Source organism: Lutra lutra, chromosome 5 (assembly GCF_902655055.1).
Source record: "Lutra lutra chromosome 5, mLutLut1.2, whole genome shotgun sequence".
Lineage (NCBI taxonomy): Eukaryota > Metazoa > Chordata > Mammalia > Carnivora > Mustelidae > Lutra > Lutra lutra.
Window position 1 is genome coordinate 115,871,864 of NC_062282.1, and position 22,459 is coordinate 115,894,322.

Genomic DNA, 22,459 nt, shown 5'->3' on the forward strand with positions numbered 1-22,459 from the left:
TCAAACACACAGAGGCTATTTTTATTTGTTAAGATACCTTTTCAATAGAACCATAGCTAAGAGAGTGTTTTTCAATGTTCACAAATTTTCCTTAAGCACAGGCAAGATGGAAGAAGCTAGAGATTTCATCCAGCTCATTCATTTTGCAGATAAAGAAACGTTGCCATAGAAATAGAGTGATTTATCAGGGTGACTTGCTAAGTAAGACTAGAACCCAGGTCTTCTCATTTTTAACTTACTTCCCTTTGACTTCTGTTCTTGGTGTTTTGTGGAAACTGCCTTTATGTAAGAGCATAAATGGCATTTACCAGCATTATTGCTTTTATGGGTTATAGTGATCTTTCCAGGGTAGATCATTGATAAAGTTGGATTCCCCTGGAACACTCTCCTATCTCCTGTCTCAGATCTTTCACATCTGCCACATCATAAATACTCATTTCCTGAATGATTCTCTTTATATACCTTTTCATGATCATCTATGACTCACTTATAAAAGCAGAAATAGATTCAAAGCCAAATTTAGTAGTTCAGGTAAAATAGCTTGAGATACAAATGCTTTCTGCAAACTACACTGAGTTTTTCTTGACAGGCAGTATTTTTTAATCTATTTTCATGTTGTTTCATTTTTCTAATTAGTTCTGTGCTTCAAAATGTAAAGAAACTGGGACGCCTGGTTGGCCCAGTTAGTTGAGCATCTGAATCTTGGTTTTGGGATATAGGCCCACATAGGGCTCCATACTCAGTGAGGAATCCCTTCTGCTCATGTGTCCTTTCTCTCTAAAATGAATAAATAATTCTTTTTAAAAAATTGGAATAAAGTGACAAGAGGAATTGTATAGCTAATTCAAGGCAAAAAATTTTTTAAGGATTACTTATTTATTTGAGAGAAAGAGTGTAGGGGATGAGGCAGAGGGAGAGAGAGAGAGAGAGAATCTCAAGCAGACTCCCCACAGGGCTCAATCTCACCCAACCCTGAGATCATGACCTGAGCTGAAATCAAGAGCCTAAGGCTCAAGTGACTGAGCTCCCCAGGTGCCCCCCAGGCAAAATTATTTCTTAAAGAGAATTACTTTTACTTAGCTATTTATATTTTTAATTATAAAATTTTTGGATAATTATTAGAATTGTTTATTTAATTTTGCACATGTTGGGATTGTGGTCACATATTTTAACTTTTGAAAAAACAATTCCTTATTTTGTAAGATATACATGTCACTATAGAAAACTTACAAAATACAGCAGAGTCAAATAATAAATAATATGTAAGAAAAGCAGCTATAATCTTAACACCCACAAAGAATTATTGTCATATTTTGTTCACAACCTAGAGGTTTCCCTGCACAAATATTAAATATATAAAAATATATGTTAGGTTTATTTTTTAATGGGATTCTATACGTACTGTTTTAGAAACTTTTTATCAAACAGTATATCATGCGTAACTTCATAAAAATTTTCTTACATTATTTTTCTTGTTATGAAAATTTCTGTATTTAAGATTGACTAAATACTATGTAGCTATTGAAGGAATGTTATAGAAATTTTATAGCACTATTACAAAGTTGGGTTTTTTAAAAAAATTTGTTTATTTTTTTAATGATCTCTGCATTCTATGTGGGGCTGAACTCACAACCCTAAGATCAGAGTCACATGCTGTACTGACTGAGCCAGCCAGATGCCCCAAAGTTGTTGTTGTTGTTTTTTAAAGATTTTATTTATTTATTTATTTGATACAGTTTGAGAGAGAGGGAGAGAGCACAAGCAGGGGAACTGCAGGCCAAGGGAGAGGGAGAACCAGAAACTCTAATGAGCTAGGAGCACGATGCAGGACATGATCCAGGACCCTGACTGAGATCATGACCCAAGAGGAAGGCAGATGCTTAACCGACTAAGCCACCCAGGCGCCCCACCTCCCAATTTTTTTTAATGACATTTTCTTCTTCATAGGAGAAAATATGTTACTATTATATTTTGATTCCCAAGCTAAATCTGTAAGTCAGATATAGGAAATTTTATTTTCATTGCAGAAGCAGCAGTGATGTCATTTATTCTTTTTAAAGATTTATTTTTTTATTTGAGAGGGGGCTGGATAGAGAGAGAGGGAGAGAGAATCTTAGGCCCTGATCCAGGATTCAGTCTCACAACCCTCAGATCATGACTTGAGCTGAAACCAAGAGTTAGATGCTTAACCTATTGAGCTACCCAGATGACCCTGTCATATCCTTTGTTTTTTTTTTTTTTTGTTGTGGTGCTGGTTTTTTATTTTTATTTTTTTAATTTTTTTTAATTTTATTTTTTATAAACATATAATATATTTTTATCCCCAGGGGTACAGGTCTGTGAATCACCAGGTTTACACACTTCACAGCACTCACCATAGCACATACCCTCCCCAATGTCCATAATCCCACCCCCGCTCCCAACCCCCCTCCCCTCATCAACCCTCAGTTTGTTTTGTGAGATTAAGAGTCACTTATGGTTTGTCTCCCTCCCAATCCCATCTTGTTTCATTTACTCTTCTCCTACCCCCTTAACCCCCCATGTTGCATCTCCTCTCCCTCATATCAGGGAGATCATATGATAGTTGTCTTTCTCCAATTGACTTATTTCGCTAAGCATGATACCCTCTAGTTCCATCCACATCCTTGCAAATGGCAAGATTTCATTTCTTTTGATGGCTGCATAGTATTCCATTGTGTATATATATGTTGTGGTTTTTTAAAAAAAATATTTTATTTATTTGAGAGAGAAAGAGAGAGAGAGAACATGAGCAAGGGGAGGAGCAGAGAGAGAGGCACAAGCAGACTCCCCACTGAGCAGGGAGCCCAGCTCGGGGCTCAATTCCAGAACCCTGACATCACAACCTGAGCTGAAGTCAGATGATTCACTGAATGAGCCACTCAGGTGCTCCTGTCATGTCCTTTATTTATTTATTTTTTTAAGATTTTTTTTTTTGAAGATTTTATTTATTTATTTGACAGACAGAAATCACAGGTTGGCAGAGAGGCAGGCAGAGAGAGAGGAAGGGAAGCAGGCTCCCCACCAAGCAGAGAGCCTGATGCGGGGCTTGATCCCAGGACCCTGGGATCATGACCCGAGCTGAAGGCAGAGGCTTTAACCCACTGAGCCACCCAGGTGCCCCCTGTCATGTCCTTTAAAATAGTCATGTTGAGTGAGTGCCGCTAATCCCTAAGGGGAATTTCAGTTTTTGTGTTTTTTTTTCTTTTGTACATGCAGATTGGAGAAGACTCCCAAGAGAAATGATGCCAAGGAAGAAGTGCAAAAAAGGTATATTAACTAATGTAATAATCCAGGTTAAAAAAAGTTATTGCTCAAATTCTATTTATTGAATTATCAATCTAAAGTTACACTCAGTGTTCTGAATGCTTTTCCTTAAAATATATTTGGCATTTGGTTATTTTGTTAAAAGTTTTTATTGTCGATTTTCATTTCATTTTGGTTTGTTTAGTTGTTTTTCCTTTCTTTAATTATGGAATTTTGATGTGCCAAGAAAGACTTTTCAAGTATGTAAACAATTTTTTAAATTAAATTTAATTTTTTTTTGAGTGTTCCAAAGTTCATTGTTTATGTACCACACCTAGTGCTCCATGCAATAGGTGCCCTTCATAATACCCACCACCAGGCTCACCCAACCCTCCACCCCCCTCTCCTCCAAAACCCTTATTTTGTTTCTCAGAATCCACAGTCTCTCATGGTTTGTCTCCCCCTCTGATTTCCCCCAACTCACTTCTCCTCTCCTTCTCCCAATGTCCTCCATGTTATTCCTTATGCTCCACAAGTAAGTGAAACCACATGATAATTGACTCTCTCTGCTTGACTTATTTCACTCCACATAATCTCTTCCGATCCTGTCCATGTTGATACAAAAGTTGGGTATTCATCCTTTCTGATGGAGGCATAATACTCCATTGTATATATGGTCCATATCTTCCTTATCCATTCATTCATTGAAGGTCATCTTGGTTCTTTACACAGTTTGGCGACTGTGGCCATTGCTGCTATGATCATTGGGGTATAGATGGCCCTTTTCACTACATCAGTATCTTTGGTGTAAATACCCCATAGTGCAATAGTAGGGTCATAGGAAGCTCTATTTTTAATTTCTTAAGGAATCTCCACACTGGTTTCCAAAGTGACTATACCAACTTGCATTCCCACCAACAGTGTAAGAGGGTTCCCCTTTCTCCACATCCTCTCCAACACATATTATTTACTGTGTTGTTAATTTTGGCCATTCTAACTGGTGTCAGGTGGTATCTCAATGTGGTTTTGATTTGAATCTCCCTGATGGCTAATGATGATGAACATTTTTTCATGTGTCTGTTAGCCACTTTTATGTCTTCTTTGGAGAAGTGTCTGTACATGTCTTCTGCCCATTTTTTGACATGATTATCTATTTGTGTGTGTTGAGTTTGAGGAGTTCTTTATAGATCTTGGATATCAGCCCTTTTTCTGTAGTGTCATTTGCAAATATCTTCTCCCATTCCATGAGTTGCTCTTCATTTTCTTGACTGTTTCCTTTGCTCTACAAAAGCTTTTGATCTTGATGAAGTCCCAAAATTTCCTTTTCGCTTTTGTTTCCTTTGCCTTTGGAGACATATATTGCAATTTAGCATATTTGAGACTTTTTTAATGGTTATACAACCTATATTTTAAGTTTTTTTTCAATTAACTAACATATAATTTATTATTCATTTTAAGGTACAGGTCTGTGATTCACCAGTCTTACATAATGTCCAGTGCTCATTACATCATGTGCCCTCCTACTAAATCCAGCAACCCTTGGTTTGTTTCCTATGAATAAGAGTCTCTTACAGTTTGTCTCCCTCTCTGGTTTCGTCTTGTTTTGTTTTTTTCTCTCTTCCCCTATGATCCTCTGTTTTGTTTCTTAAATTCCACATATGAGTGAAATCAAATGATAATTGTCTTTCTCTGATTGACTTATTTTGCTTATTGTAATGCCCACATCATTACAAATGGCAAGATTTCCTTTTTTGATGTTTAAGTAATATTCCTGTGTGTGTGTGTGTGTGTGTGTGTGTGTACATACATACCACATCTTCTTTATCCATTCAACTGTTGATGGGCATCTCTGGTTTTTCCATAGTTTGGCTATTGTGGACATTGCTGCTATAAATTATTGAGGTCCAAGTACACCTTTGGATTGCTACATTTGTATCTTTGGGGTAAATACCCAATAGTGCGATTGCTGGGTTATAAGGTAGTTCTATTTTTAACTTTCTGAGGAACCTCTATGCTGTTTTCCAGAGTGGCTGCACCAGCTTGCATTCCCACCAACAGTAGGAGGGATCTCCTTTCTCCACATCCTGGCCAATATCTGTCATTTCCTGACTTGTTGATTTTAGCCACTCTGACTGGTGTGACGTGGTATCTCACTGTGGTTTTGATTTGTATTTCCCTGTTGCCAAGTGATGTTGAGCACTTTTTCATGTGTCTGTTGGCCATCTGGAGGTCTTCTTTGCAGAAATGTCTGTTCATGTCTTCTGCCCATTTCTTGATTGGATTATTTGTTCTTTGGGTGTTGAGTTTGATAAGTTCTTTATAGGTTTTAGATACTAGCCCTTTATCTGATATGTCATTTGCAAATATCTTCTCCCATTCTGTTGGTAGTCTTTTGGCTTTGTCGACGTTTCCTTTGCTATGCATATATTTTAAGCTTTTAACTTAAACATTTCGAACTGCTAAAATTTGGGAACTGGTAGATTAGAACTTTATATTGTACATAAAATACCAAAGTGAAAGTTTCTAATGTGTTGTTCTTTCATAATTCCACTGATGAAAAAGTTATTGAGCATCTACTATTGCCAGACACTGTGTAAAAGGAATAAAACAATGAGCAAAGTGGGAATAATCCTTGCCCTAATGGGGCTTACAGTCAAATGGAGTAAAAACATTAAACAAAAACACAATGTCCTCATTGGGAGGTCAGGGGAGTTTCTTTGAGAAAACAGAGTAGGAAGTCCAGATTGAAAGATGAGTAAGAAATTACTAATGTGGGGCGCCTGGGTGGCTCAGTGGGTTAAGCCGCTGCCTTCGGCTCAGGTCATGATCTCAGGGTCCTGGGATTGAGTCCCGCATCGGGCTCTCTGCTCAGCAGGGAGCCTGCTTCCCTCTCTCTCTCTCTCTGCCTGCCTCTCCATCTACTTGTGATCTCTCTCTGTCAAATAAATAAATAAAATCTTAAAAAAAAAAAAAAAAAAAGAAATTACTAATGTGATTGGGGAAGAACATTGGAGAAAGACCAGGTTTGTGAGGGAAGGTCATGAGTTCAGGTTAAAGGTGGTCTTTAAGGTTCCTTTGAAATATACCAGTAGAAATGTTAAGCATGTTGTTGAGTACAAGAGGGTGAACCTCAAAATGGAGATGATAGTGATTAGCATAGATAATATAATTGAAACTATGAGGAAAGTATGAGATTGTCTAGGGTGAAATTAGAGAATTAGAGGAAATGAAGGCCTAAGCCTAACCTTGGAGAAATGCCAAAATTTAATAGGCTGACAGAGGAGATGGAAAAAAAAAGAGAGGGGGGAAGAAGAGTGGTGAGCCCAAGAGAATAGAACTATGGAAGCAAGAGTACACAAGAAGTAGAGACTATTTCAGGGCACTTGGGTGTCTCAGTCAGTTAAGCATCTGCCTTCTGCTCGGGTAATGATCTCAGGGTCCTGGAATTGAGTCCTGCATCAGGCTCTCTACTCAGCAGGTAGTCTGCTTCTCCCTCTCCTCCTGCTGCTTCCCCTGCTCTTGTGCTTTCTCTCTCCCAAATAAATAAATAATTATTTATTATTTATTAAATAAATAAAATCTTAAAAACAAAAAAGAAGTAGAGACTATTTCAAGAGGTAACAACAGTGTTAAAGGAGGTTAAACAAAGTTGCTGTGAGGTCAAGTAAGATAAAGATTGGAAAATGTAAACTAATTTTTGACATGTTGATCATTGTTGACCTTAGTGAGAGCTTTTCTCATTTTTTAAAGATTTCATTTATTTGTTTATTTAGAGAGAGAATGTGAGGGGGAGAGGTGTAGGGAGAGAGGGAGAGAGCAAATCTCAAGCAGACTCTGAGCTGACGTGGGGCTCAGTCTCATAACCCTGAGAGCATGACGTGAGCCAAAATCAAGAGTCTGATGCATAACTGACTGAGCCACCCAGGCTACCCTCGGTGAGAGCTTTTTAATAGATTCGTAAGGGTAGAGTTCAGATTGGAATGGGTTAAACAGTAAATGAGAATTTAGGAAAAGGGTACAGCTAGCATAAATGAGTATTTGGGAAATTTAGATATAAAGAATAAAGAGAGAAAAAAGGAAGTAGCCAGAAAAATTAACAACAATGTAGTAGAAACTAAGAGAAGAGAAGAAATATCCCCATCTCTTACCCCTCTCTTTTTATTAGGCCTTGTATTTTACGTTTTGCTTTTTAATAGACTTCATTTTTAGAGCAGTTTAAGATTCACAGGAAAATTGAACAGATAAGTACAGATTTCCCATATGCTCCCTGCTACCACACATGCATAGTCTCCCCCATTATTAACATACCCCCCACCAGAGTGGTACATTTGTAACCATCAGTGATCCTACCTTGACATAGCACTATTACACAGAGCCCATAGTTTACTTTAGGATTCATTCTTGTTATTTTGCATTCTGTGGGTTTTGGCAAATGCATAATGACACATGTCCACGGTTGTATTATCATACAGAGTACTTTTACTGCTTTAAAAATTCTCTGTGCTCTGCCTTTTCATCCCTTCCTCCTCCTAACCCCTGGCAACCACTGATCTTTTTACTGTCTCCACAGCTTTGCCTTTTCCAAAATGTCATAGAGTTGGAGGCATACAGTACGTAGCCTTTTCAGATTGGCTTCTTTTACTTAGTAAAATGCATTTAAGTTTCCTCTATGACTTTTCATGGCTTGACAGCTCATTTTTTGTTAGCACTAAATAATATTCCATTGTTTGGATGTGCCACAGTTTATCTATTTACCTGCTGAAGGTCATCTTGATTGCTTCCAAGGTTTGGCAGTTATGAATAAAATTGTTATAAACATCCATTGTTGTGTGGACATAAGTTTTCAGCTCCTTTGATTAAATACCAAGGAGGATGATTGCTGGACTATCTGGTAAGAATATGTTTAGTTTTGCAAGAAACCATTAAACTGTCTTCCAAAGTTCCTCTGCCATTTTGCATTCCCACTAGCAACCAATGAGAGTTCCTGTTTTTACTCATCCTGGCTAGCATTTGGTATTGTCAGTGTTCTGGATTTTGGCCATTCTAATAGGTATGTGGTAGTATCTCACTACCGTTGTAATGTGCATTTCCTGGTGACATATGTGAAGCATCTTTGTGTATGCTTACTTGCCATTTGAGTATCTTGTTTGGCAAGATGTCTGTTAAGGTCTTTGGCCCACTTTTTAATGTTTGTGTGTGTGTGTATGTGTGTGTGTGTGTGTGTGTGTGTGTGCATTCTTACTGTTGAGTTTTAGGAGTTCTTTGTATATTTTGGATAACAGTCTATAGGAAAAACTCACAGTCTATGCTGTGAGTTTCTCCTTTACTCTCATACTACCACCACAACATTTCTGACACCAGGTGTGTGGAATTTTTTCCCCAAACCAAGCTGTTCTCTGCAGCTGGATGTCATATAATTTAATTCAATTCCAACAGCAACTAGAATTAGCACAGACCCCACAAGTTGAGGGCTCAGCCCCGCAAGACTATTCCCACTTCAGATACCAATTTCAAGTAGTAGGTTTCCCACATTACCCACAACTTGTGTCTGACTTGGCTACAGATTGGAGGTTCCCATGACCCTCCTCCCACTTGGATTTCATTTGCTAGAACAGCTCACAGAATTCAGGGAAACACTTAGGTTTACCAGTTTATTATTTAATGAAGGATATGATAAAGAATATAGATGGACAGTCAGATGAAGAGATAGATAGGGCAAGGTTTAGAAGGGTTCCCAGCACAGCAACTTCTGTCTCTGTGGAGTTGGGGTGTACCCCCTTCCCACTATGTGGATGTGTTTACCAACCTGGAAACTCCTCAAATCCCCATACTTTGGTGATTTTTATAGAGACTTCATCACATAGGTGTGATCACTCATTAATTCAATCTCCAGTCCCTCTCCCCATTCCCAGGGAATGGGGGATGGAGCTGAAAATTCCAATCTTTTTTTTTTTTTAAGATTTTATTTATTTATTTGAAAGAGAGATAGAGATCACAAGTAGGCAGAGAGGCAGGCAGAGGGAGAGGGGGAAGCAGGCTCCCTGCTGAGCAAGGAGCCCAATGCAGGGCACAATCCCAGGACCCTGGGATCATGACCTGAGTCACCCAGGAGCCCCTAAAAATTCCAATCTTTTAATCATAGTTTGTCCTGTCTTGTGACCAGCCTCCCTCTTGAAGTTATCCAAGAGCCCACCAAGAATGGCCTCCTTAGAACAAAAGACACTCCTATTACCAAGTAAATTCCAAAGGATTAGGAACTTTGTTAGGAACCAGTTTCAAAGACTAAATATTAGAACAAAACATGCTCCTAGTGTTCTTATCACTTAAGAAATTTTAAGTTTTAGGAGTTCTGTGCCAGGAACCAGAAACAGAGACCAATATATATTTTTTCTATTATTTCACACAGTCCTTTATCAGATATGTCTTTTGCAAATATTTTCTCTCAGTCTGTGGTTTGTTTTCTGTCTCCTGTCATTAACTTTTGCAAGGCAGAATTTTTTAATTTTAATGAAGTCCAACTTCTCAGTTATTGCTTTCATAAATCATGGCTTTGGTATTATATCTAAGAAGTCATCACCAAACTCAAGGTCATCTAGATTTTCTCTTATGTTATCTTTTAAGAGTTTTGTAGTTCTGTGTTTTGCATTTAGGCTGTGGTCCATTTTGAGTTAATTTTGGTGAAGGGTGTTAAGATCTACCTAGACTCATTTTATGCATGTGGAAGTTTAGTTGTTCCAATACTATTTAAAATAAAATAAAATAAAATAAAACAAAAGAAAGTCCAGTATTGTCAGTCCTCCAACTTTGTTCTTTCCTTCAGTATTGTGTTGGCTATTCTGGATCTTTTGCCTCTCCACACAAATATTAGAAACAGTTTGCTGATACTGTAAAATAACTTACTAGGATATTGACTAAAATTGCATTGAATCCAAAGATGAAGTTAGGAAGAACTATCATCTTGACAATACTGAGTCTTACTATCCATGAACATGGAATATTTCTCCATTTATTTAGTTCTTTAACCTCATTCTTCAGAGTTTTGCGGTTTTCTTCATATAGACTTTATACATATTTTGTTAGGTTTGTATCTAAGTATTTTGTGTGGGGGGTGCTAATGTAAGTAGTATCAGATTTATAATTTCAAATTCCATTTGCTCATTTTTGGTATATAAGAAATATATATTGACTTTTGTGTATTAACCTTGTATCCTGCAATCCTTCTATAATTGCTTATTAGTTTCCAGAGTTTTTGTCTCATTCCTTCAGCCCAAAACTGACCTTTGTATATTAACCTTGTATCCTGCAACCCTTCTTCTTCTTTTTTTTTTTTAAGATTTTATTTATTTATTTGACACAGAGAGAGAGAGAGAGAGAGATCACAAGTAGGCAGAAAGGCAGGCAGAGATAGAGGGGTAAGCATGCTCCCTGCCAAGCAGAAAGCCTGATGTGGGACTCGATCCCAGGATCCTGAGATCATGACCTGAGCTGAAAGCAGAGGCTTAACCCACTGAGCCACCCTAGTGCCCCTCCTGCAACCCTTCTACAATCACTTATTTCCACAGTTTTTGCCTCATTCCTTCAGATTTTCTGCATAGATGATCATGTCATCTGTGAATGAAGACACTTTTATTTCTTCCTTCCAAATCTGTTGAAAGTAATGATAAGAAGGAACTTTCTTGCCTTGTCCCTAGTCTTAGTGGGAAAGTGTCAAGCTTTTCACCATTAAGTATGATGTAGCTATGGGGTTTTTTATAGCTATTCTTTATCAAGTTTACAAAGTTCCCCTCTATTTGTTTACTAAGAGTTTTTTGTGATGAATGGGTGTTTGATTTTGTCAAATACTTTTACTGCATCTGTTGATATGATCACATGATTTTTCTTCTTTAACCCATTAATGTGGTGGATTATGTTAATTGATTTTGGAAGGTTGAACCAGCCTTACATACCTGTGATGAGTCCTACTTGGTCGTGATGTATTATTCTTTCTATACATTGTGGGATTGGATTTGGAAATATTTTGTTGACCATTTTTGCTTATATGTTCATGAGAGATACTGGTTTTCTGTTTCCTTTCTTTTTTTTTTTTTTTTTAAGATTTTATTTATTTATTTGACAGACAAAGATCACAAGTAGGCAGAGAGGCAGGCAGAGAGAGAGGGGGGAAAGCAGGCTCCCTGATGAGCAGAGAGCCCAATGCAGGGCTCGAGCCCAGGACCCTGAGATCATGACCTGAGCTGAAAGCAGAGGCTTTAACCCACTGAGCCACCCAGGCGCCCCTGTTTCCTTTGTTTTAATATTTGTCTGGTTTTGGTATTAGGGTAATGTTGGCCTCTTAGAATAGGAAGTATTGCTTTATCTCCTGTTTTCTGAAAGAGATTCCCCTCCCCTTTTAACAACTCTATTGAATTATCTTTGACATGTAATAAAATGCATATATTTGAAATATATAATTCAGTAAGTTCTAACATATGTATTTAAAGTGGAAATATTTTTATTTTGTTTCACCTCAGAATACAATTTTAAGAATATTTAGCTTGCTTGAATACAAAATATTATATTTTTTTAAAAAACCAAAATGCAGTATGTTGAGATGTAATAGTTTATTTGCTGTCTTTTGTACCTTTGGCTTTTATTAGGCAAATATATTATTTTTCCAGTATAATATCATGCACTAATACTGGTTATGTCTTGGTGAATCACAAATTTGTAGCAGACTTTAAAGAGCCAAAAAAGAATGTATCTGATTTGGAAAACTTGATATTTTCAAATATGTCACACTACTGCTCATCCCTGGAACTTTATATACAAATTGATTATTAGTAAAAATGTCCAATGTGTCAGAATTTCCATTTGTTAAAAAATAAGACAACTACCACAAAACTTTCTGTTTCTATTCTGAGCTTTTTTTTTTTTTTTTGCATATTGTGAAATTTCTGTGTTTTATTCCTGATAAACTTATACTCTCTCTCTCTTTTTTTTTTTTTTTTTTTTTTTTTTTTTTTCATTTTTTGCATGGTTTTTATTTTTTATTTTTTTTATAAACATATAATGTATTATTAGCCCCAGGGATACAGGTCTGTGAATCGCCAGGTTTACACATTTCACAGCACTCACCATAGCACATACCCTCCCCAATGTCCATAACTCCACCACCCTCTCCCTACCCCCTCCCTCTCTCTTTTGTTAAAATGACCTCAACTGATTTACATGAAAGTAAACAGTACCCAAAAAGACAATGACTGAAAAACTTTGTTTCTTGAAGAACCAGCTAATGGCAGGTATTGAAAGAAACAGAAAAAAAAAATTCAAATATATGCATGTATTTGGCCAAAGATGAAAAAAAATGCATATTAATGTTTCTGGGTTAAAACAGTCTTTTAACAAATTTTGGCAATTTTTTTTAAAGACTTATTTATTTTAGAAAGAGAGTGAGAAGCCATGTGAGTTGGGAAAGGGGCAGAGGGGGAAGGAGAGGGAGAGAATTCCAAACAAACTCCCCACTGAGCACGTGGCCCAACTCAGGGCTCTGTCTCACAACCCTCAGATCATGACCTGAGCCAAAACCCAAGAGTCAGACACTCAACCAACTGAGCTACCCAAGCATCCCAACAAATTTTGGTAATTTGACACTTCTCTCCCAGTTATACATAAAAGAATTTGTGATTATATAAAACCAGATTGATAAGTAGCAAAAGATGCTTAGTGGCCTTTCAGCAACTGACTTTCTTAGTTAAGAGATCAGTAGTGTTGTTTGTTTGTTTTTAATTTTTAAGATTTATTTATTTGAGAGAGAGAGTGAGCCAGGGGGAGGGGCAGAGGAAGAGAGAGAATCCTGAAACAGATTTGCTGCTGAGTGTCAAGCCTGACATGGGGCTCAATCCCAGGACCCTGAGATCACGACCTGAGCCAAAATCAAGAGTTAGCTGCTCAACCGACTGAGCCACCCAGGTGCGCCAAGAGATCAGTAGTTTTTAATAAGTTTATTTACCTGACCATGTTCTATAATACCCAATTAATAGCCTTATGTGTTAGGAAACGTAAATAATTCAACAGAAGATTCTTAGAGAAAAAGACCTCATGATATGAGTAAATTACATTCTTAGCTAATTGTTAGGTCCCCCAATTATGGGTCCGTGAATAAAGGAACGAGACTGATACAAAGCGAAGGTCAAGCAAAGCTTTATTTCACACCAAGCATCAAGAATCAAACCAAACGTTCAGGGCCGCACCTCTTACAGAGAGGGCGACCTCTCTCTGCTTCACAGACTAGCTTTTAAGAGCAAAGGCCATGTGGTTGGGCCTGGCCACGCACAGGTGGCCAATGAAATTATAACACACAGAGAAAGCTGCACAGTCATGTTAGGTCACACATAAGTGACCAATTGAATTGCAATTTACCCTAGTAGATATTTGAATTAGCCTATCACCTTGGTCGGAATTGGCACCCAAAAGGTGCCCCAAGGGGCGGGGCCCATACTCCTGGGTAACTAGGGAGACAGTATGCCACCCCCTACTGATCGGATGTCTCCACCTGGCCTGACCCACCCTTGTATTTAGGCTTTGTTACCTGGGACTGGTTTCCGGGACTTGTTTTTAAGTAAGTCCCTTGGGGAAGGGGGACAGGGACAGTTTAAGGGTTAAACAACAAGGTTATTGTTTAACCTGGATGGAAGTGCTCTGGCTAAAATAGGTCCTTACCCTAATGTTTTCTAGCATCTATATTATAATATATATTGAGATCTAGTTCATATATGATACTACATTTTTATGTGCTACAGTTCAAATTAAATGGTTTTTACCCTCAAGGGGAACAGAGAAAGTTACCCATTATTAAATCTAACTGTTACCTTTTTTCTGAGCAAAATGTCACAAATATATATGTTGGGGTTCTGAGCTCAGTGACTCCCTGAGGGGCAATTTGGTATAACATAGTAAATTATAATTCTGTCAGTTATGGGTCATCCACCACAATCTAGAAATTTGTTCTTCTATAGGTTAAATGTTAATCTTTAACGAAATTACATCTTTCTGAATCATATTTTCCTCTGTTGCCAAGTAATGTCTAGGTATTTAGTTTGATTTGGGGAAAGGACTATAATACTTTTTTATCACAATGGGACAATTTGGTAGGACAGCCTTGGTAACTGACTGGCTGGATCTATATGTGAAATAATTCTCCATTCCCTGTGGTTGTAGAATAGCCTCTAATGCATGATTTTTTATATGGCTTAAAAAAAATCCAAAAGCCATTAAAACTTTTTATTTACATTGCTTTGAGTTTTCAGATTCATGTAACAGATACGTTCAGTTTAACCATTTTAATCTTTATTCCAAAGATGAGGCTTATGTTGCATGAGTATAACTCCTTCCTCATTTCTTTAACCATTGACAAATGCATATTTATTCTGCACTTGTTTTTTATTTTCCAAACCTGGTTGAATTGCTCTAGTTAAAATAAAATACACTGATCAGTGAATAGGAAGCCAGTGCGGATGATATATTTGTGAGAGTCTTTCTCTGGTCCTCTCATGCTTCTACCTTAGGTAACATTTTAGTAGTCAGTGTAGGCCTTAATAACATTACTTTCCAGTACAGATCTTCAGTACTGGTAAAAATATATCTGGTTACAGTGTTAGAAAACATCCTTTAAGTGATTATCATTTACTCCTCATCATGGAAAATTGGTGAGGCCTGCTGACTCAGTTATTTTTTATTTATTTAAGAAATACTATTTTTATTTAAGAAAATTATTTTTATTTTTAATTAAGAAAATTAATTCAGTCTGCAAATTATGTGACTGTCCGCCATGACATATCACTATGCTAGGCAGCATATGAAGAGGCAAAAAAAAAAAAACCATAATGCAGAGTTACTGTTACAGAAATATGTGTTAACAGTGGTTTTACTTCAGCAGGCCCCAAATCCGAAAAGGCGAAAGATACAAGCAAAGGCGTTTCACTCACTAATACTGCAGATGTGTTGAAAAAAATCGAGGTAAGGTTTTCTTCTTGCTATCTGAGCAAGCTGAAAAAGTGTCATGCCTTCTTTCACCTTTTTCAGTCTTTCCACCTTCTCTCACTTTTGATAATATGTGGATTTGGCAGAACCAAGCTCAGCACACGGGGTAACTGGAAAGATTTGAACATTGTGGGCTGGGATATAAAAAAGCTCCATCCTGTGTCCTTCTTTACCACTTACCTGTCAATGTACCTTACCTTCTGTCACCTACTTTCTTTCCCATGTATCACTACTTTCCCCTTACACTGGAATTACATATGAGAAAGAAACACGAGTTACATACCTAAAATGTATTTCTTTTAAAAAAAAAAGTCTCAGGGTGTTGTTTTTTTTTTTCCTATTTTTACACATGTACTTTATTAGTGCTTTTTTTTCTGTCTTTGGTAAGTGTAGAAGATTCTATTGAGAAAAAAGTAGATCTTACGGAACTACTTTTATACCTTCATTGTTTTTAATATTTCAAAAATAGAAAGATAAAATATCCAAAAGGTAAATAAACTGAAAATTTGCCCTCCCATCCCTGTCCCTAACCATCTAGTTCCCCTCTTATACAACCAGTATTATCAGTTTCTTATAGATGGATCTTCCAGAAATATTTTATGTATAACAAATAACAGATTTTTTTTCTTTTTCTTTTTCATGACAAAAGCTAGCATATGCATATCTTCTGCATTTCATGTTATCATTTGCAATCAATGGAGATGGCTCTATGTTAGTCTGTATAGAGTTTGCCTTATTTATTTTTTCTTTTTTGGCTGCACTGTAAGAATGAACCATAATTTATTTAACCAGTATTGTATTGATGGCCATGTTTCATCTAGAGTTTTGCTATTATAAACAGTTCTATAGTGAATTTATATTAAGTATGTCATTTTACATCTATAGAGTAGATTTCTTGAAGTGGATTTCTTGGATCAGTAGTTATGTGTATCAAATAATATAGATAAATATTGACAGACCACTCTCCATGGAGGTTATGCCAATGTATTCCCACTGTCCTTGCAGATACTACTGATGGTAATGATGATGATGATAATGATAGCTTATTATGTACTAGACTCTTTGATGAAAGATATTTACATACCTTATGTCCTGAAGACTTCATAACAATGAGAGATGGGTATTTTTCTTCCTTACTTACAGATAAGGAGGTCAAGGCTTTGAAACTTTTACTTGCCTGGTCAAGTTGGCACAGCTCTGTGATAACTTGGCTGGTGCTTGAGCCAGAGATAACATATCTGAAAATAATGGCAGAAGGATATTGAGGGAATAGCTATAACTGTCAGGTTTAACCGTGGTGGAATGATGGAAAGGGTTGCAGAACTAGCAACAGGTTGCAGAACTAGCAACTGACTCTTCTTAAAGCTTCCTGGAAAGAAGTTGCTAAGATGACATGTGCTATAAGGAGGATTGATCTGAATGTGATTTCTCATCAGAACAAATTGTGCTTTCTGATTTCCTACATTTAAACACCTTTTTCATTTTGCACATGTTAAAACTGAAGTTTTAAATCTGAAAATTAAATGAGTTAGCTTTTTTTTTTAATCTCTCCGTTAACGAGCAAAATTAGCTTCTGGATGACTCTCTTATTGTTCATTTCTTCAGCAAAAGTAGTTGCAGGTTTTAATATAATAAAACTGTGGATGGGGTGCCTGGATGGCTCAGTGGGTTAAAGCCTCTGCCTTTGGCTCAGGTCATGATCCCAAGGTCCTGGGATCAAGCCACGGCTCAGGATCTCTGCTCAGCAGGGAGCCTGCTCCCTCCACCCCCACTCTCTGCCTGCATCTCTGCCTACTTGTGATCTCTGTCAAATGAATACGTAAAAATCTTAAAAAAAAAACAAAACCTGCGGATGGAGAGAAAGTAACAAACAGTCAAATCTCATGTGTGTGAATAATCAGATAGCAGTAAACTGATATTTGAGCCTATGTCTGCTTGACTTATGGGAAACTCTATAGGTTGGCTGTGTATTATTTAAACTGGAATAACTATTCCCTCTCTATAAGTTAACTGTTTGCGAAGTGTTTTCACATTGTGTTCATCACATTATTCTTTTTTTAATTAATTAATTAATTTTAATAAACATATAATGTATTTTTATCCCCAGGGGTACAGGTCTGTGAATCGCCAGGTTTACACATTTCACAGCACTCACCATAGCACATACCCTCCCCAATGTCCATAACCCCACCACCCTCTCCCGTCCCCCCTCCCCCCAACAACCTTCAGTCTGTTTTTTGAGACTGAGTCTTTTATGGTTTGTCTCCCTCCCAATCCCATCTTCTTTCATTTTTTCTTTTCCTACTCTCCCAACCCCGCCACATTGCATCTCAACTTCCTCATATCAGGGAGATCATAGGATAGTTGTCTTTCTCGATTGACTTATTTCGCTAAGCATAATACCCTCTAGTTCCATCCACGTCATCGCAAATGGCAAGATTTCATTTCTTTTGATGGCTGCATAGTACTCCATTGTGTATATATACCACATCTTTATCCTTTCATCTGTTGATGGACATCTAGGTTCTTTCCATAGTTTGGCTATCATGGACATTGCTGCTATAAACATTCGGGTGCACGTGCCCCTTCGGAGCACCACGTTTGTATCTTTAGGATATATACCCAGTAGTGCAATCGCTGGGTAATAGGATAGCTCTATTTTCAGTTTTTTGAGGAACCTCCACACTGTTTTCCAGAGTGGTTGCACCAGCTTGCATTCCCACCAACGGTGTAGGAGGGTTCCCCTTTCTCCGCATCCTCACCAGCATCTATCATTTCTTGACTTGTTAATTTTAGCCATTCTGACTGGTGTGAGGTGGTATCTCATTATTCTTAAAACGAATCTGTAAGGTAGTAGTGGGTAAGTAGTTAAATCTCACAGAGGAGAAAATGGAGACTAAAAGGTAGACAAACCAAAATCAGTAGCTTAGCACACAAAGAAAAAAGTAATGAGACAATGTGTGTGGCTCTGAGATCATTTTTTTAAGTTTCATAAATCTACTGTAGTTAAGCGATTTAAGTATTTTACGGGTTTGACTTAGGCCTATGTAATACAAATAAAGTTGTTATTTTTTTTAAATATTTGAAATGACAGTAATAGAAATAAAGACTTCCCAGACCTACAGAGCAGTGAATGATTTTTGTATTTTAAAAACATGTTCCAGGGACACCCGGGTGGCTCAGTTATTAGGTATCTGCCTTCGGCTCGGGTCATGGTTCCGGGGTCCTGGGATCAAGCCCCACATTGGGCACCCTTGCTTGGTGGGGAGCCTGCTTCTCCCTCTACCTGCTCCCTCTGCTTGTGCTCTCTCTGTCAAATAAATAAATAAAATATTTTTGAAAATAAAAAATAAAAACATTCTCCATAGTTGGTTTAAATATGTTTATTGCTAATTATGAAATAATAGCTAATAGCAGGATTTTTCAAATAGAGTATATACCTTGCACAGAGCTTAATAAGTACAGCACTATAATTCCCTTGTAACTACACAAAATTTATGGGTCATAGACCTCTTTACTGTAATTAGATTAAAATAGAAAAGACTCCATATGTTAATGTCAACATAGCATCATTACATGTGAGTGTGGGTGTGTGTATTTGTAGACACTTCCAAAGATATATCTATAAACACTATTTTGTTTACTTGCGATTTTCCAAAGGGATTGTCAATTTGAAAAATTGCATGCGTTATAGTAATAACTCATATAAGGCAACACGAGTCAGTGTAAAAATAAATCATCTTATGTCTTTTACCTTTGTTTTATTTGTTCTGCCTCAGTGGAATGAGGTAAAAAAGTGGAATTTGAATTTTTTTAAAAGATTTTATTTGTTTATTTGACAGAGAGACACACACACACAGCAGGCAGAGGGAGAGGGAGAGAGAGAAGCTGAGCAGGGACCCCGACACAGGGCTGGATCCCAGGATTCTGGGATCATGACCTGAGCCAACAGCAGATACTTAACCAACTGAGCCACCCAGGTGCCCCAGAACTTAAATTTTGATTAGAAATGGAATCTTTCTGATGTAGTGTTTTTATTGCCTTTGATTTCCTTAAATTCAAACTTAAATATAATTAAAAGGATTTTAAAAATAAGTATTTAAGAGCCAGTAAAGGAATAACTAAATTGTAGTCACTCCAAATACAAAATGTGTTTTCTCTTTATGTGTAATCTACAAAGCAAATATAATAGGATGGAGCATTTTCAGCTATAGAAATTCATATTCTGTTTATTGTTTAAGAACAACATATCTTAGCTAAAGTGATCCTGTGCTTTAATTATGAGTATTAACATAGGGTCACCTGGCTGGCTCAGTTGGTAGAGCATGCAACTCTTGATGTCAGGGTGATGAGTTCAAATCCCATGTTGGGCATAGTGCTTACTTTTTAAATAAATAGATATATACATACACACATACAATGTAGACATTTTTGAAAGGTTGCCATTACATTCTCTTTTCTCCTTTTATGTTGGAAAGATAACAAAATAGCCTTCTGAAAGTTTCTCTCTATGAACTCAATCAATTCAGTGTGTTAGAAGGGCGTAAAGGTGCCTGGGTGGCTCAGTGGGTTCATTGGCTCAGGTCATGATCTCAGAGTCCTAGGATCGAGGCCCGCATCGGGCTCTCTGCTGGGCAGGGAGCCTGCTTCCCCCTGCCCCTCTCTGCCTGCCTCTCTGCCTACTTGTGACCTCTCTCTCTCTGTGTGTCAAATAAATAAATAAAATCTTAAAAAAAAAAAAAAAGGGAGGTAAGACAGAAATCGTGAAAATAAAGCATTGTGCTTAGAGCTGATATTGAGCCATCCCTGAGACCCAGTTATGAAGTTAGAAACTCAATGAAAACACTAGTATAATGACAGGACAGAGAGTTCTTCCTTTGTTGAGTGAACTCACAGTTTCCTAGGTAGTGGCCTGGAGGATTAGAATAAGGTGATGGGTAACTGTGTTTTCTTAAAGCTGAGCAGGGAGGTCAAAGTCTAGTGGGTTCCACTTAAATTAATGAGGTTCCTTTATACCAGGAACTGGAAAAGAGAGGTGATGGTGAAAAATCAGATGAGGAAAATGAAGAGAAAGAAGGCGGCAAAGAGAAGAGTAAAGAAGGCGATGAGGAGGACGACGATGACGCCGCAGAACAAGAGGAGTATGATGAAGAAGAGCAAGAAGAGGTAAACTTAGGAACTTTATTAAGGGTTCTCTACTGAGGAGTCAGATATGTGCTATATAGTCAAAATAACAAACCAGAACCAAGTCGATGGGAATGAGAGGTATGTCATCATCACTGGTATCAGTTCCTTAGTATCAAGAGAATGACTTTAACATTGAAATCAAGATACCAAACTGAATCTGGGAGGTAAGAGGAACTTGACAGGCAACTTTGTAAGTGGGAGGCCACAAGTGAAGCAAATCAATTAGATTAGTTGAAGGTTTATCTACATAAAATTTTAAATCTGCCATTACTGTAATTAAGGACTTAGTCATAAGTCATGTTAAGAGGAAACCCCTGCCATACCATCACGTTTCAAACCCCGAAGTGCGTGTGGACCCTGGCAGAGAAGAGGTATGATCTAATCTTCAGTATCTGAGTTACAACTTAGTGGTTTGGATTTGGGATTTCTAACTTCTAGAAACATGGTGCATTTCAAAATAAGCTAGAGCCAATCAGGGTGCTTTTGAGTAGGGTAACTTTGTTGGCCGCAGCCTCTTTGGGACTTAGTAGGTACCTCATGCAGTAACCCTAGGCTGGGAGTTTCTTCTCCATGTCAGTGAACTTTGTCTTCACTCCATTTCAGCTTCCCACATGACGCTAAATCTTTTCTTTATCTGAAAGTGCTATATCTCCGAAGTCTTTAATATATACTTTAATTCATTTATATTAAATTTTGGATTGTTTTGGAATTTATATTGGTGTAAAGAGAGAGGTTTGGATCCATTTTTATCTTTTTCCAAATGCTGGCCAGCTGCTAACCGCATTTATTAAATAATTCACTTTCTTCATTGATTTGCAATTCTGTTGTATCAGCTATTAGATTGCCACTTCTGCTTAGATGTATATCTGGGACCTAGTTTTGAACCATCACTCTGCTGTTCCAGTTAATAGAAGCTTTTCATTTTTTGTTATTTCTAGGGTAGAATTTTCCTGAGTATTCTTTATTCTTTCAGATAAATTTTAAACATTTTAAAATTTAAAATATCATATTGTGTCCAACTTTCTTTGCAGATCATTCACTTTTTTATTCCTGCACTCTGATGTGATTGAGACTGCCAGACCCTGATTCTCTATTTCACCTTGACTCATTCCCTGTCTTAATCTCCCTCCCTAAAGGGCCTAGATCCTTGCTCACCCTTTAACTGCTTGCTTGCCATTACTGTCTTTCTGTATGCTCCCAGCACACACTTGAGATCAAGGTAACGTTCGATCAGTTCCACTGTCTCCCCTTTTCCCTCCAAACCACCTGTTGAGCTTTTCTGAGGAATGCCAGAAACTGATGCTACTAAAGCAACACTCACTAGCCCCTTTTTGCTGACTAACACATTCTCTGTGTTTCTCTTATCATCTGTCTGCAGCAATTATTTTAGGTCATCTCTCTCTCTTTTTTTTTTTAATCCCTCTCCTTGACATCTTTTCCTTTCACTCTTAGCAGATATTAACCCCTTTATACAGAGAATGAAGCTATCAATAAGAAATTCCCTTGATTTCGTGTCCTCTGCCTTCAAACTAAATGTCTTTCCTCCTCCTCCTGTTTTTTAGTGAAAGAAATAGTCTTCATTGTATTTAGAGTTAATTGTCCTTCCTTTTGGGGGTCCATCATCCTTATGTCCTTTCCCCTTTCTATTTTCAGTCTCTTCCTACTCATCTCTTCCATTCATGCATTAAAACATGTTCATCTCTCATGATGAAGTATGTTCCCCACATTCCCTTCCAAGTGTCCTGCTATCTTTTGGAAAGCTGTTCAGCTGGCTTCACTTGCTCGCTCCCCCACCCTCCTCTCTTTAGTTCTTTTTTTTTTTTTTTTTTTTTTTTTTTTAAAGATTTTATTTATTTATTTGAGAGAGACAGTGAGAGAGAGCATGAGCGAGGAGAAGGTCAGAGAGAGAAGCAGACTCCCGCAGAGCCGGGAGCCCGATGCGGGACTCGATCCCGGAACTCCAGGATCATGACCTGAGCCGAAGGCAGTC

General features: G+C 37.5%; 1 protein-coding gene across 4 annotated transcripts in view; it reads left to right on the top strand.

The window, feature by feature from the left end:
* Positions 1-22,459, top strand: part of POLR3G (RNA polymerase III subunit G) — a 104,844-nt gene that overhangs the window by 78,102 nt on the left and 4,283 nt on the right. For 3 of the 4 annotated variants that reach the window (XM_047730889.1, XM_047730891.1, XM_047730888.1), the window contains 3 exons: positions 3,238-3,288; positions 15,176-15,258; positions 20,302-20,448. In XM_047730889.1, coding sequence (XP_047586845.1) covers positions 3,238-3,288; positions 15,176-15,258; positions 20,302-20,448 — 281 coding nt within the window. The remainder of the gene's footprint in view (positions 1-3,237; positions 3,289-15,175; positions 15,259-20,301; positions 20,449-22,459) is intronic. The other variant, XM_047730892.1, reaches the window with a different exon arrangement.